The 17,145-nt window shown below is 35.9% G+C and overlaps 1 protein-coding gene across 1 annotated transcript in view; it reads right to left on the reverse strand.

The window, feature by feature from the left end:
• The window catches only part of lgr4 (leucine-rich repeat containing G protein-coupled receptor 4), a 70,811-nt gene that overhangs the window by 27,354 nt on the left and 26,312 nt on the right, over positions 1–17,145 (reverse strand). Inside the window, 3 exon segments of the mRNA XM_073836172.1 lie at positions 280–351; positions 1,551–1,622; positions 16,828–16,899. Of these exon segments, the coding sequence (XP_073692273.1) occupies positions 280–351; positions 1,551–1,622; positions 16,828–16,899 (216 nt within the window).

Genomic DNA, 17,145 nt, shown 5'->3' on the forward strand with positions numbered 1-17,145 from the left:
TCTACTACGAATTGGTCTATAGCTTCTGACCTTCTAAATCAAAGCAGAATCGTCATATTATGACATGAATTTACTTTTTCAGTTCAAAAGAACAGCATTTATTTGAAATAGGAATATTTTAAAAACTATAAAGCTTTTTAGATCAGTTTAATACATCCTTTCTAAATAAAAGCATTAATTTCTTACCATATCTTACTGTTTCCAATTGCTTTTGAATGATAGTTTATATTAAAGTATTTGTTCCAGTGTGGGAGAGAGAAAAATGAGTGAGATGCTTACAAAGATTGCAGGGCATGGAGATTCTTGAGAGCTGCGCTTGGGACAGTCTTCAACTGATTGTTCTGAAGCATCCTGAAAAACAAGTTTAAAACATCACCATTATATACTAAAATCATTTCTATGACAGATTTGTCTAATATCACAGCACAACACAAAAAATATAACCACTACATAAGCTCTAGTATTGATTTAATGTGTTTGTGTCTCGTTCAGAGCTAATCACGGTGCATATCTTGCTTCCTCTACCCTATCGGCTCTCTGGCGTCACTCAAATGGCACAGGCCGCGAGGACAGCTTTTCCAACTCAGTGCCAGGCCACAGCACACACAACTACACACTAACACACACATACGGTTACATATGCGCAGCCCAGCCAAGAGGCATTCACAAACACATGACCACAGCGAATAAAAACTGGTCCCAAATCATCTCCAACATCTACAGTTCCAAAGCCCTCGGCTTTTGGTCCACAATCAGTTTCCCTAACTCAATTCCCACAACAGTGTCTGGATGAGCTATAAGAGCACCACGGGGCTTTGAAATAGCCCTGGATGAGGACAGGAAGAGGAAATATGAGCTTTATGTAAAGCATGGCTGAGGGGACCAGGCAGCTGATAAGCTGCATTTGAATTGGCTCACAAACACCTGAAGGACAAAATATGAGTTACAGCAAAGAGAAAGAGAGGGAGAGAGAGAACGCATCATGATGAAAGGTACTCCATCAGACACTGACAGACTTGCTGATCCAGTAGCAGCGAAATTCCTGTTAGTTACACAACACCACTTAACAACTCAACAAAACACACAGCAGGATCTACTGCTCTCTCACTGCGCTGTACAAGATCTTCTCACTGGGTGAACGAGTAAGCCTGTATCAAATAGAGGTGTGAGTGTGTGTGTATGTGTGTGTGTGTACCTGGTATTCATCACGTTGTGGGGACCAAATGTCCCCACAAGGATAGGAATACCAGTAGATTTTGACCTTGTGGGGACATTTCTTAGGTCCCCATGAGGAAACAGGCTTATGAATCATGCACAATGAGTTTTTTTGAGGAAGTAAAAGTGTGCACAATCTCCTGTGAGGGCTAGGTTTAGGTGTAGGGTAGGTGTAGGGCCATAGAAAATACGGTTTGTACAGTATAAAAACCATTACGCCTATGGAATGTCCCCATAAAACATGTAAACCCAACATATGTGTATGTGTATGTGTGTGTGTGTGTGTGTGTGTGTGTGTGTGTGTGTGTGTGTGTGTGTGTGTGTTGAATACTTACAGGACTTTAAGCTGATGGAGGCCAGACAGAGCCTCTGGGTGGATGAATGCAAGGTCATTACCAGCCAACCGTCTACGGAGAGAGAGAGAGAGAGAAAGAGATACTTTATTTCAGATGGACTGCAAAAATGTCAGATATTCTGATGGAAAGCTGAAGAAAGGATGTCAAAGGTATTGAAAATAAAGTTATGAGTGGGAAGGAACAGTGAAGAAAGTGATTTAAAAAGGACGTTTTCAACTTTAAACTAGGTTGGATGAGCTGTTATAAAATATGGAGAAACGAACACCTGCAACTTTACATTCATTTTTTAACTTACTCTTCAATACAGTTGAAGTCAGAAGTTTATTATTTTACCAAAATGAGAGGGATTGTACAAAATGCATATTATTTTTTATTTAGTACTGACCTGAGTATTTCACATAAAAGACATTTACATATACACAAGTGAAATTTATAAAAGTGACCCCATTCAAAAGTTTACATACACTTGAGTCCCTTCTTTGTCCTGAACAGTTAAACTGCCTGCTGTTCTTCAGAAAAATCCTTCAGGTCCCACGAATTCTTTGGTTTTTCAGCATTTTTGTGTATTTGAACCCTTTCCAACAATGACTGTATGATTTTGAGATCCATCTTTTCACACTGAGGACAACTGAGGGACTCACACACAGTTATTACAAAAGGTTCAAATGCTCACCGATGCTTCAGAAGGAAAAGTGATGCATTAAGAGCCAGGGGGTGAAAACTTTTGAACAGAATGAAGATGTGTACATTTTTCTTATTTTGCCTAAATACCCTGATCTTAAAAATCAAAAGTTTTCACCCCCTGGCTCTTAATGAATCATGTTTCCTTCTGAAGCATTGGTGAGCATTTGAATCTTCTGTAATAGTTGCATAGTAGTCCATCAGTTGTCCTCAGTGTGAAAAGATGGATCTCAAAATCATACAGTCACTGTTGGAAAGAGTTAAAATATACAAAATTGCTGAAAACCAAAGAATTAGTGGAAAAGAACAGCGGGCAGTTTAACTGTTCAGGAGAAACAAGGGACTCATGAACAACTATCACTAAACAAAAAAACATGTTTAAAACATCACCATTATATATATGTGGATCATTCCGGTAACAACGCAGTATTAAGAATCAAGTGTATGTGAACTTTTAAATGGGGTCATTTTTATAAATTCAATTATTATTTTCTCTTGTGGACTATACATGTCTATTATGTGAAATATCTTATTCAGGTCAGTACTAAATAAAAAATAACATGCATATTGTTTGATCCCTCTTATTTTGGTCAAATAATGTATAAAATTAATAAAAAAACATTTTGCAGATTCTGCAAGGTGTATGTAAACTTTTGACTTCAACTGTAAGCACCACCCAAGGGATAGTTCACACAAAAATGAAAATTCTGTCATTAATTACTCACCTTTATGTCATCTTTATGAAATTCAAGTGCACTAATTAATGACAGAATGGGTCAACTGCTATGTTGCTTGGCAACCATAAACAGCCTACAGGCTTAGTGCGGGAGTACAATATATACAGCAGCTGATATCTTTGGTGCTGACAGTAGTGTGTTTGATAAGCGCTGCTCCCTCCTGAAGTGCTAACTTGCTCTTTGTTGGCAAAAGCCTCTCCAGACTCTCTGTCTGACCGGGCAGCACAAATACCCAAGGACGTGTCAGAATGTGATGGTTGGAATGAATGCGCTGTGAAGTTGATGAGCTCTGATTGTACAGATATGTTTTGAGCTGGACAACACACACCCCGCCACCTTCTATTCAGAGACAATCAAGTGGACATCTTGAGTCTGAGTTTCACATGGTGTGTGAAGGTTAAGCTGTACCACAAAATGCATGCTAGGATGTAAATTGTTTGCATACATGCGTTTTTTTGATGCTGCATGTGGAGTTACTGGTGTGCAAGAGTGTTTGTGTGTGGTGAAGTGGGCAGAGGGACCACATAACTTTACCAAATCAGTCCTGAGAGATTAACACCAGATTTATCACCCACTGAAACTGGAGTCAGAGAACTCTCTCACACTCTTATAACTCTCTTATCATCTCTCTCTCTATATCTGTTAGGAGCATAAATAGGCCACAGCGTTTCAGAAAGAACAGAAAGCCTTCCATTTGGCCCTTTCATCACAGGAAGTGCTGGACTGCACACATTTATCTAGATGTTTACAGCATCAGGATGTGTTAACTGCCCCTTGGTGGCCCTTAGATGCATGTCTGAAATAAATCAAATCTGGAATATAATATACAAATAAAACATTTGGATTGTGATGATTTCAATGCAAAAAAAAAAAAAATGCAAAACGCAGAATAACAGAACATTTATCCTCACTACAGTGCCACCTGTGTGTGGAAGAAACCAAACTTTAGTTTATGAGGAAGTTTGATATGCAATGATCCACCAAAATACTTTTGAGATGTTTGAGATCTTCCTAGGTTTCAACTTCTGTTAAAACTTCTGGCAATAGAAAGGTGCACTAAATCATTTTGTTTTTGTCACTGAATTTTCCATGACCACATCATCTAGACCAATTTTTCCACTGACAGCAACATTTTGCAAGCAACATGTAAACAGATTTTTTTTTTATTATTATATTGAAGTATATGGTTTGTGAGTGCCATTTTTGGAGGACTTAGAGAGGGACCTATTATGCCCCATTTTACAAAATGTAATAAAAGTTTTTGGTGTCCCCAGAATGTGTCTTCGAAGTTTCAGCTCAAAACACCCCATAATGCCTATTTTGAGTGGAAGCAGAAACACACTGTTTTCTGAGTGCACACATCCAAAGCACAGGCACAGAAAGCGATTGTACTAAACAAAGTTGTCTTTCATGTCTTAATGCACTTAAACTGTCAAATACACACAAGTTTATGTCAAAAACACACGTAAGTTACATAAACACAGTCGGTTATGTCTATGAGCGTAAACAGCTGAAAAAATAAATTGCATGTTTATATTATATCTGTGTATTAAGTGACAGCAGTGTAAAATACAGTTCCTCCTACTGTCAATGCTGGTAATATAACCCAAACAATGCAAAAAAAAAAAACAAAGTCACTCACTACTCTTGACTGAATAACTTATGCAGCTATAATATAAATACAAATCTTATTTGAATGCTGCTTTTAAAGGGGTCATCGGATGCAAAATTCACTTTTACATGTTTGAACAAATGTATGGTGGCCATAGGGCTGCCCTTGACTAAAGATTTTTCTGGTCGACTAGTAGTCGTAAATTAAGCATAGGTCGACTAATCGTACGTTATTAATAAACCATACAGATCATAATAATGAGCCTTTAATTGCCTACATAGCCTAATAAACACACGCATAAAGCTTGCTACAACTCACCGTTAGATATAATAATTATGAATGTGTCAGGGAAAAACAGCAAGGAGATTGCATTAACATTTTAATAATTTATTGATAAACTAGTGCTTTCTTTGTTTTCGTCTTAAGAGATGAAGTCGGCAACACTGACTCATCATCTCCGCAGTAGTGATGTGCCTATATGCATGTTTCATATAGATTACATAATCTGAAAATATTTGTTTTCTATTTGAATTGGTTCATTTAAAAATAGACATTCACTCTCTATAGATATATTTTTCATGTCTGTAAGGCAATTTTACATGGAGTTTCAAAGTTTTCTTTGCTCAAGTTCAAAGAGACCGAGACGGCAGAAAGCGAATTCTGTTTGCTTTAATTATTTTACAAAAGCGCACAAAGTTCACACAAATAAACATAGTGTTTTTACAGATTCTAAAGATGTATTACTCTTATCTGTATGATCAAGAATGACACAGTATTTTGAGAGCAAGTGACCAAGTGATCTACCTAAATGTATCCATGTTTGCCCAAATCATTAGTGATCCAGCTTCACCTACAGAAGAAGTGAGTAGAAGGGTTTTTTAATGGATCTTTGCAAATCGCCTTTACTAATAATGTGCTGGTTAGCAAGTTCCATGGCTAGTTTACAGGCTCTCAAACCGCTCAGGACATGCACCGAAATGGCTCGCTGTAATCAGGGCTGTTTTTAACAAGGTCAAACGGGTGTTGTTTTACACCACCATTGAGAAATTTTAACCAAAGACTTTTCATTAAGACCCTGAAGAATCATATCAACTTGTTGAAAATGGGCATCCGATGACCCCTTTAAATCTTAAAAATAAACATGGCGGATTGTGTGCCGGTCACTCAGGGTGGGATCTATGCTAATAGAGCTGTGTCTGTCAACAGCCATAGGCAGGGCATATAAAAAGTGACATCACTTTGTACATATTCGGCAAACGTCTTGTTCTGTGACACTACTTATGATTTACAGGGATTAAAAAAAGGAGTGGGTGGATTTTATCATTATAGGGTGGTTATGTACACACACTGTCAGCACACATTTATGTTCAAACACCATATAAAAGTGAGATTGGCAAAACAGGTTCCTATTTAATAGCAACTGCTGCTGAGATGAATAGAGGATGCACCTTTTAAGGTAAAAATATCCCTTTCTACTGGCATCCTTCTTTCTACCACACCCTTACATTGTCCATAATACCAAAGTATATATGTAATTCTGTGGATAGCTATCTTACGACACCATGTCTCCATTATTCACCTGCAGACCTGGAGAAAGACAAACACACAGAAAGAGGAAAGAGAGGGGGAACAAGAGTTGCTGGATAGTACAGCTGGAATTATGATGGTGAGGACATGACACGGGCGGCTTATCGGTCTGCAGGATCATAGGGGTTCAGCTTCTAAGTGTTGAGATATTGCCACACACAAAGAGATGGATGGAGAGAGAGATGGAAAAGACTGTCAGGATACTAAAAAGTTAAAATTATGAAGCATCACACGGCCTTTGACAGAATATCTGTCTCTCTACAACCACGACACGAACCCCAAATTACACAATCAACTGCAGTCCAACTGCGTTCTTGTTTACATCAACACATTTGTTGTGGCACACCAATGTGGTAGAGTTAGCCTGCGGGAAAAAGAGACGTTTTCTCGCTCCACGTCCTTCTCTCTCTCTCTCTCTCTCTCTCTCTCTCTACATCGTTCTGGTTTGGCTGTGTCTCAAAGCCACCAGATTTGGCCAGGCTTCCATGGGTGGATTCTTAAGCACACACTCAGCGTCACTACTCAGCAGTCTGATGCATTGAGAGGGGAGATGTCACCCCTGATCTTTATTTGTCTGGAACTAATCTAAGTCTCATTCTGTGGTCAGTGTGTTGCCAAAGCTGTGTAGCTTTACTTCGGCGTGTTGCTTTAGTAACCACTTCAGTGAGCACGGCAACTGTCATGTGACCTTCTGAAGGGTTCAGCCAAAACAGAATTACCTTTATAAAACAAATTACAAATCGACTAATAAGGCAATGCAATGCAATATATCCAACATGGCACTGTCAAATTTTCCTACTGTATTGTTTAGGACACATCCAGCGAGGCTGGATTCAGATTGGTCCAAGTGACATCATTTGGAAACCACAGACTCTGAATAGAGAAATTTTTTCCCAGGTCAAGAGCTTTAATAGTGCACTTTAATATTTTAAAAACGTTTGAAAACATTTATATTTAAAACGAAGTTTAAAACATTTAGAACTTTTACTTTACGACTGCTTTAATTAAAAATAATTGCAATTGTACTGTAGGCTATTGTAGAAATGCCTTTATATATAATCATAAAGCACCTAACTTCTTTAGGCCACTAGCATACATATACAAAATTATAATACATATTTTACAAAAATGTTTTACACAAATTCATGAGAAAAACATAAGTGGACCTTTGAAGGGATAGTTCACCCAATAATTAAAATGCTGTCACCATTTACTCACCCTCAAGTTCTTTACTCACCAAATCTGTATGAATTTTTTCAGCTGTTGAGCACAAAAAATGATACAGTTGAGGTCAAAAGTATACATCCCCCTTTCAGAATCTGCAAAATGTTAATTATTTTACTAAAATAAGAGAGATCATACAAAATGCATGTTATTGTTTATGTAGTACTGACCTTAGTATGGTATTTCACATAAAAGATGTTTACATATAGTCCAAGTTCAAACGTTTACATCCCCTTGATTCTTAATACTGTGCTCTTACCTGAATGATCCACAGCTGTGTTTTTTCGTTTAGTGATAGTTGTTCATGAGTCCCTTGTTTGTCCTGAACAGATAAACTGCCCACTGCTCTTCAGAAAAATCCCACAAATTCTTTGGTTTTCCAGCATTTTTGCTGTTTGACTTTGAGATCCATCTTTCCACACTCAGGACAAGGGACTCATATGCAACTATTACAGAAGATTCAAACGCTCACTGATTAAGAGCCAAGGGGGTGAAAACTTTTTGAATTTGAAGATCAGGGTACATTTAACTTATTTTGTCTTCTGGGAAACATGTAACTAACTTCTGTAGCTTCTGATGGGAAGTACTAAATGAAAAAATTATGATATTTAGGCAAAAAAAATCTTATTCAGGTCATAACTATATAAACAACAACACGCATTTTGTACAGTATGATCCCTTTTATTTTGGTAAAATAATTAACATTTTGCAGATTCTGAAAAGGGGATGTAAACTTTTGACCTCAACTGTATTTTGAAGGAAATACAGTCATACTGGTTTGGAACAAGTGAAAGGTGAGTAAATGATGACAGAATGTTCATTTTTGGGTGAACTATTGCATTAAATACCAAAAAAAAGCAATCAAATGCGGTCTCTGGCATACTCACATGTACAATACTTATCAAGCCAGAGACACACAAATCTAGAGAGGATTAATATTTGACAGCTCTATATCTGTCAGTGGGGGTGGATATGTTTGAAGAGAGAGGTGAGGTGTGTGTATGTGTGCGGTTATGATAGAAGACTGCATGACTCTGAGGCAGAGAATGTTCCTCTTGGCTTTCCACAGTGCAGCCTAACAGCAGCCACAGGTCACACACACACACACACACACACACACACACACACACACACACACACACACAGAAGCACTTTCCTGCTGCTGCACTGTCAGGGTAAATGCGTACTGTAAATAGGTGTTCTGCTCACGCTGATCTTTTATGCCTTCACCTCTACATGAGAGCTACTTTTGAAAGGTAACATCTGCCAGCTTATTTCTGGACACCCGCACTTTTATACATAGCACTTTGCTCCACATGAACTTCATCTCTGCAGTTCATCTCTTCATCTCTGAGTCAGTGTCGCTTTAACATGCATTTGGAAATGTAACATCTGCCAACCGTCTTCCCATACTTGTAATGAAAACACTTTTTACAAAAGAGAAGCTTAAAGCGCTCCCAGTGGTTTTCAGTCAAAATAAAAGTCTGATGGATTAATATTTAAAAACGAAAACAATTAGAATAGCCATAAATATTACCATTGTACAATTAATTTTAAAACTCCAACAGAATTTTCAAATAATGATATTAATACTTTTCTTAAATTGTTTTGAGCAGTGTACAGTAAAATGTTACAATAGTATATTTCTTTTATTTAGTCATTTTTATATTTTTATTTAGTAGTGGTACTACTAATAATAAAAAATACTTTTCTTTAGGGATGCACGATATGAATTTTTTTTACCGATACCGATAGCCGATAATTAAGTCCTTCATGTGGCCGATACCGATACCCAATACGTTCATATTTTTATATGATAATTTTGTGCACCCAGGAGAACACAAAATCTAAGATAAACTAATGAAATGTATATTATATATCTGGGTCTAACAATCATAGCAAACATCAGTCCTGACTCTTCAAAAATGTTTTTATTTTTTGTGCAAGGCACCACAATTCTAAATAAATAAAATGCTTTGACATTTGTCAACCTGGAAAAAATGAAAAGTGCATCATGGAGTAAAGTCAGATGTCCAAATGTCTGTTAAAGCTTAAATGTAGTCCATTCTTATTGATCATATTATGAATGTGTGCAGCAACCAAATCGTACAAGACGGGGAATAAAACATCAGAATCGAGATAAAAACATCTCAACTTTTCAGAACGCCGCAAGCCCAACGCAGGTCATGTGACACGAACAAACCAATCAGCTTAACCCTTTACTTTAATAACATTGAAAGCACTGCCAAGGTGGAGAAACAGCTTATCGTAGCTGTACAGGAATAAACATTTTTAAATAAATTTAAAAACGAGCTACTGCAAGCGATTTTTAATGCTGAAAATCCATTTATCCTTTGCTGAATCTTTCGCATGTTTATAAAGAGCGCAGGTCATGTTTGCTTAGCAACGGCAGACGCCACAGCAGAGCCGGCGAAGACGATGATGACGACACAGATGATGACGTATTACACGCAACAAAGTCCGAGAGTCACTGCTGTTTACAGCTGCAGTCACTTGCACTCGGAAAGCAGATGAATCTCAGATAAACCAGACTGATTGATTGATTTACCAGCAAGAGTACTTTATCGGATCGGATTTCATTTATTTATCGGAGCAATAAAAATGACGTACTTTTTACCCATATCGGTCGATAATTTATCTGTCCGATAAATATCGTGCATCCCTACTTTTCTTAAATACTTTGTTTTGATCAGTATACAGTAAAATGATACAATAGTAATATTTCTTTTATTTAGTAATTTGTTTATTTTTATTTAGTAGTGGTAGCAGTAGTAGTAATAACAACAACAATAATAATAACAAAATTGTAATAATAATAATAATGATCTTAAAATTTCTCGATTTTGATCAATTAATAATAATTGTAATAATAATAATAATAATTATTATTATTATTATTATTACGATTTTTATCAATATACTAAATATTAATTTTATGTAGTATTTATATATTTTTATTTAGTACTGTTAGTAATAATAAATTTAAATTTCTATTTTTCTAATTGTTAAAAGGTAAAGTAAAATGTTACAATAGTATTTTTTCTTTTATTAAGTCATTTATATATTTTTATTTACTACTGATATTAATTAAAAATAATAATAATAATAATATTTTTTAAAACACTCTGTTTTGATCAGTGTACAGTAAAATGTTACATAGTAATATTTATTTTATTTTTTGTAATTATTTTAATTTTTATATTTTTATATAGTAGTGGTAATCATTCTATTATTATTATTATTATTATTATTATTATTATTATTATTATTATTATCTTATCAGGAATAGCATACATTTTTTTCCCTCCAAATTATGCACACACATTTTTCATTATTATTATTATATTTATATTATTATTAAATGTTTGTTTTGTTTTTTTTACAAAAGTATTAGGGTTTTTTTTTTTCATTTGTAAGGTGAGTTACTTCAATGATATTATAATTAATTAAAACACTTATTTTTCCTTTGAGGGTTATAACTTTTATTATTAAAGATCAAAGGTCCTATTTCAGCATTCCTCTTTTATGTATGGATAAAGCCTAGTTGTAGATCTTGCAATGTAAATGTAGCTTCTGAGTGGTTCCAACAGTCCAGGATGTGTTTAAAAATAAATTTAAGCCCCGAAAGTGAACTCCTGACCCTCATGATTAACCACACCCATTGTGACCACTGAACCGTGAGCAACCTGACAAAGAGCATCTGGCACAATACAGTGCCGTACAGGTCTCGGAGACCTCGCGCACCCCCCACTCCATTCCCAGATAGCACACGCTTCTGAAAACTCCAGTTGTCACGGAAACCATTGTTTTGCCCTCCTTCTTCCTGCCATGCATTCCTTCTCACAATGCGTTGAAAAGCAAATTGGCCTTTGACAAAGCGCTGGAGGACTGTTTGGGAACGAGAGCTGAGGAGATTGGAGTGGATGAAAGACACACGAGGGTAAGAAAACACACTCCAATCAAACGAATAAAAAAAAAAAGGAAAAGAGAGGAAAAGAGCGAACAGCAAGGGGGAGCCGACTTTGGGAGCTGGTCATTTCAGCAGTCAGGAAGCGCAGGTACCTGATATCACTTAGACAGATGTTATCTGCCTGTCCCGCAGATGGGCAGACGCGGGATGAGCAAAAGAGTAAAGAAAAGACAAACACAAAGAAAAGATCAGTCACACCCAATGAGAGTTCAGAACTTACTTCAGACATACTGATACAGCAAACTGTCTAAAACAGCATGCGTTGGATCTTTCAATGTCATTAATGTACTATGAACAAGCTAGACATGGCTTCAAAAGCTTTCTGACACCCTGAGATGCTCTGACTAACAGTACTTTATAAGCTACAAGGCCAGATGAGCTATGAGACACTAACAGTGCTGTGGGTGGCCAAATCTGTTCCCCGCTTATTCTCTGTAGTAGGTCTTTACACTTTTTAAAGAGAACTTTCAAGTAGTGCTGCACGATATATCGAAAAATTATCGTTATCGCGATATTAGTTTACGCGATATCAATATCGCAGAGAGTTGCGATAATTGACATTTAATTTATTTGCCAAACATTTGTGCGTTGCATGCATAGGTTGTCCTCATTTGACCAAACAGATGGGGGCTTACTCTCTTTATACCCGCCTCCCAAGTAGGTTCTATAATGCTATTGGCTTGACCGGGCCAAAAGGTGAACCTGGTAGCTCAGAGCAGAGAATGAAAAATAAATACGGCAGGAGTATGAAGGGAGAAAATGACAGCAGCGTTGAACTTGTGCCTAAAAAGAACTGTACGTCTGAAATATATACAGGGATCAAAATTGCAACCGTTTATGCTCCCAAAATTTAATCTGCGCAACCTCAAATTATATTTGGGAGCATTTGTGCGAGTGCGAGAAATTGTTGTGGTGCGACCTAGTTTCATTTCTTTACAAAACTTTTGCTAACCTAACTACTGCACAGACTGCTGTGAGCTGATGCATTCGCCGTTCTCTCCAACATTACATAACCATTTAAACTTAATCTTTATTGTTACCTTTAATGAAGATTTGAGATATTAGCCGTCTTCCTGTCACTGACGATGCGCACCGCTGAACTAGGAACCGGACGTTTTTTTTCTGAAACCTCTGTTCCGGATTTGCACAAACTGCATTGCAATTAGGGGTGTGTGGTATGACGATTTTTGTTTGTGGACAGTAAAAAGGTTCTGTACAACGCGGCATACATTCACATCAGATGATAACACAGTGACCGAGTTCCACTCACGAAGGGGAGTATTTTCCACTGGGGACACGCTTTTCAAAATCCTGTTGGTGTCCTCCGACTTTCAAATGGTTTGTTAAAGTAATCTCTTGTATTGCAGAATGCATGAGTTTTGCGCGATCCTTAAAACGAAACCAAAAGTAAAACGCGCACGCACATTCAAAAGAAATTTTAATACCCCACGTTTAGAGAGCGACTCCCCAATGCGCGCAAATTAGGCAAGATAAAATATCTAGGCTGTTATTAGAATGTGGGCTGCCTAATAAGTTGTGTAGTTGTCTATAACTCTGTATCATACTTGAAAAAAATCGGTCTCTATTTGCACTTTGAATATTGAAAGAGTAGTCTACTTTGAATTAGAGCTGCACAATTAATCGTTAAAAGATCGCGATCTCGATTCGACCCCCCTCACGATCTTAATCCAGCATTTATACGATTCAGCCAATTATATTTTATTTATATTTTACAAAACTTTTGCTAGCCTAATTACTGCACAGACTGCTGTGAGCTGATGCAGCGACAGGTTCGCCGTTCTCTCCAACATTACATAACCATTTAAACTTCATCTTCAGCGCACATTCTGTCAGATGCAATTCATGGCGCCTCTGTCTCAATATACTGTACAACGCGGCATTCATTGACATCAGATGATAACTCAGCGGCAGAGTTCCACTCATGCAGCGGCGTAATTTCCACTGGGGACACGCTTTTCAAAATCCCGTTGGTGTTCACCCACTTTCAAATGGTTTTGTTAAAGTAATTTCTTGTATTGTAGAATGCACGCTCAGCGTCGCCGAGAGTTTCGCGCGGTTGTTAAAACGAAACCAAAAGTAAAACCCGCACGCTATTCAAAAGCTATTTTAATACCCTGCATTTAGAGAGCGACTCCCCAATGCATGCAAATTAAGCTACATAAAATATCTAGGCTGGGCTATAATAAGTTGTGTAGTTGTGTAGATAGCTCTGTATCATGCTTGGAAAATTCGGTCTCTATTAGCACTTTGAATATTCAAAGAGTAGTACTTTGATCATGCCAGATTTATGGACCAGCAGAGCAATGGAACCATATATGAGCATGACGATCCTTTAACCCCTTAACTGTTACTCCCATTTTTGAACAGAGACGTGAAAGTGAAGAATTTAATCTTAAATCTTTATAATTCATGGACAAGAACATTTAGTAATATGATGATGATTTGATGTACATTTTCCATGTTAATTCAATGTCTGATTTTAAAATGAATTTTGAAATTAAGTTTTCATCTGATATCATTTCTTATTATTTCTAATGTGTAATAGGGAAAAAGGCAACAAGAAAGTCTGTTTGTGAAAAAGGTCAGAACTCCTGTTATGAAGTAGATTTTTGAGGTGCACTCTTGTAATAAATTAATCTATGAAACTCTTGTCATAAATTATTTTCCTACATAATTTTTAACACAAAAAATTCAAATATCTATTTAAGAGCCTTAGACCTTTCCAACGATATATAGTTTGCCATGATTAGATTAGGATTTATTTGTAAAATGGTAAAGTAAACTTGGGCCTCCCACAGAGTGGACGGTGACAGCTATAAAATGTTGATAGGCTAGTGTTTCTAGCTAAGAATCTTTAAATTGTTTTACTCTGACATAATACCTTTGTATGTTTATTTTTTTAATGTTTAATTTAAAGCAAAGTTTATTTTGTCTTATTTCACTGCTATTTTACTGTTGTTTGATAACCTAATGTTCAGGGGTAAATCTTTAAAATAAAAAAGTTCTCCAGAATCGTGAGAGAATCGTGATCTTTATTCTGAGCAAAAAAATAGTGATTCTCATTTTATTCAGAATTGTGCAGCTCTACTTTGAATATGGCTGCATTTATTGTCTATTTTTTGTTATTTATACTGTTGTTTTTTTTTTTGTTTTTTTTTTTATTCTGAGGCTTTCAGAAACAGCCCATTTGATTTGCCTGGCAATTGAAATCGGCCATGAAGAATCAAGATTGGTGCATTACTAAAAAGAAATTGGGTGCTCCTAATTTTTTTTGATGCTCCAAACTTTTTGAAGTTTAACAGTAAACTTTTTGTTTAATAATATTTGTTTTATTTAAAAAACAAACAAACAAACAAACAAAAAACAGGCAAGGCAAGGAAATATTTAGTTTAAAAGATGCTCTTGAGAATATGGTTACATGTAAATAAAAAGTAATGTTTGAAAGCAATTCATTTTGTGTTTGCAGGTCTATGGTAACAGCAAACCAGAAATCAGAATACCTGCTGAGATTGAGTAATTCATAGTGATTTAAATTCAAAATTTTTGCAACTTCCTTGATATAGTTTTTTTTTTAGCCTGAATTAGATTTAATTCGGATGACAGAAGAATATCTATTACCTGTTTATTTTAGCATGATCATTACATATATAAGTGATTTTAAAAAATAGATAATAATAATAACAATAATAATTATTAAAGCATTTCTCTAGGGAAATGTAATATCGCAAGAAATATCGTTATCGCAATATTGAACACCAATATCGCATATCGCACATTTTCCCAATATCGTGCAGCCCTACTTTCAAGGTCTAATAGGTGGTGTATAACATTTAAAAAGTGTATAAATCACAATTTTTTTCTAAAGAAACATTGTCCAACAGTGACACCAGCGAGTAAAGTTACAGCAGGAGTCTGCATCTTTCTGATGTCCCCTGAGCCCATTGAGTTTTAACAGACTTCCTTAAGCATGCAGTGAGTTTGGTTGGGGGTAATTGAGAATGAATCGGCGAAAGTCACATAAAAGATCCATATGATTGGACATGAGTGGTTATGTTCATCTGTGATTGAACCTAATTCCCGCCTCTTGTGTTTGTGCGCATTCCACATTCGCGAATTAGTCTGAATAAACAATATAATAACGTTAAGCCTTTAAGACCTAAGGGTAAAATAGTTCATTTTCACATATTTTGTTTATTTTACTGTAAAATTCTGACTGAATAAGCTATTTAAGTGCAAGGTATATACATTTTTTTTTTTTCAGAAAACAAATGGGTTTAACAAAAGTAAAGTTATTGACCATTAATGTTGTGGGGTGAGTTTGTAAACACAATTTAATTAGAAAAAAAAATGTATACAAAAAAATAATGGAATTTTTTTTGATAGTGCAAAAGGTTGAAGAGTTACGGTAACATGAATACAGCTTGGTTTGATGTGTCGGCGCTGACACAGCCGGTTTAAAGGGTTAATGGTAAGAATACATTTAAGAAAGTAGGTAAACAACTCACACACTTAGATATAACCACTTTGTTACATCAAAATAAGACTTAAAATGGCATGAAAACATGATCTGTGGGAGTTTTTAGTGAGTAATAATCTTTTTAAGGTAATATAAATAAATATATATTAATATATATATTTTTTTAAGGTAAAATAAATGTAAGGTAAATCTATGTCTGTGACCAATATTTACCAAGTTTTCGATGACTGATGATTCGAAAAATTCAAAAATAGTTAAAAGTTAATAATTAAAAAGAATAATAAACAAAATATATTAAGTAGTTACTGCCTTGAGTTATTATTTTGGAAAAAAGTTCAAATGCTTAAAACACTAACTTGACGAGATTCATACTTGGCTTTAATAAATAGAATATTGATTACACTTAATGTAAAAATTAAAAATGCAAGTGGATTTGCTGTGGCAATGAGCCTGAAGCCTCACATAGCAGCACTAAAGCATTAACAGTGATTGCAGTGTCTGGAAGTCATTCATTTTGAATGATAGTTGGCGATCTGAGGCGACATGAGCAACACTGTTTAGCAGACTTTAATTTATGTAAATGGACAGTGACACAATGTGGCGACTGCCATAAGAAATCAAGACAATGGAGTTTGCGTAATCCAACAAGCTGACACTGAAACCAGCAGCGATTTAATGGATGCCATGTGGATTTAGCTTTAAAGTTGTTTCTGCAGTTCTATAAACATTTTAACATCTCAAAAAAAAAAAAAGGATATTCAAGAGTAACGACAGAGCAAAAGATAATCTTAAATGGTCATGGAGGTGTTCCATACATCCTCTTTCCATGATGGTGTTTGAAAAAACTGTCAAGCATGTAAGAAAAAGAAAACAGAGCAAGAGGGGAAATAGTTAAAGAGAGAAAAAAAAACAGAAATCATCCTCACAGTTCTTCCAGATAGGGCAGGTTTCTGAAGACATTAGCAGGCAACTCAGTGATGTTGTTCATGCTGATGTCCCTATGGAAACAGAAGAACAAATGCTCATAGTCAGTGGTTTAGAAGTACTGTTTCTATAGGTTAGCACAACATAAACAGTTTACTTTTGCTGTTTGGATGCATTTCTGTTTGGATTTACATTTTCTGGTTCACATTGTTTACATTGACTGCTTCACCATTTTGCATGGAAGAAAAGAGATCACGGATGGTTTCATACTGTGAATTTGCTTGCACTCATTCCAACCAGAGCATTCTATTTTCTAGATT

The sequence above is a fragment of the Garra rufa genome, chromosome 3 (genome assembly GCF_049309525.1).
Source record: "Garra rufa chromosome 3, GarRuf1.0, whole genome shotgun sequence".
NCBI classification, from domain to species: Eukaryota; Metazoa; Chordata; class Actinopteri; order Cypriniformes; family Cyprinidae; genus Garra; species Garra rufa.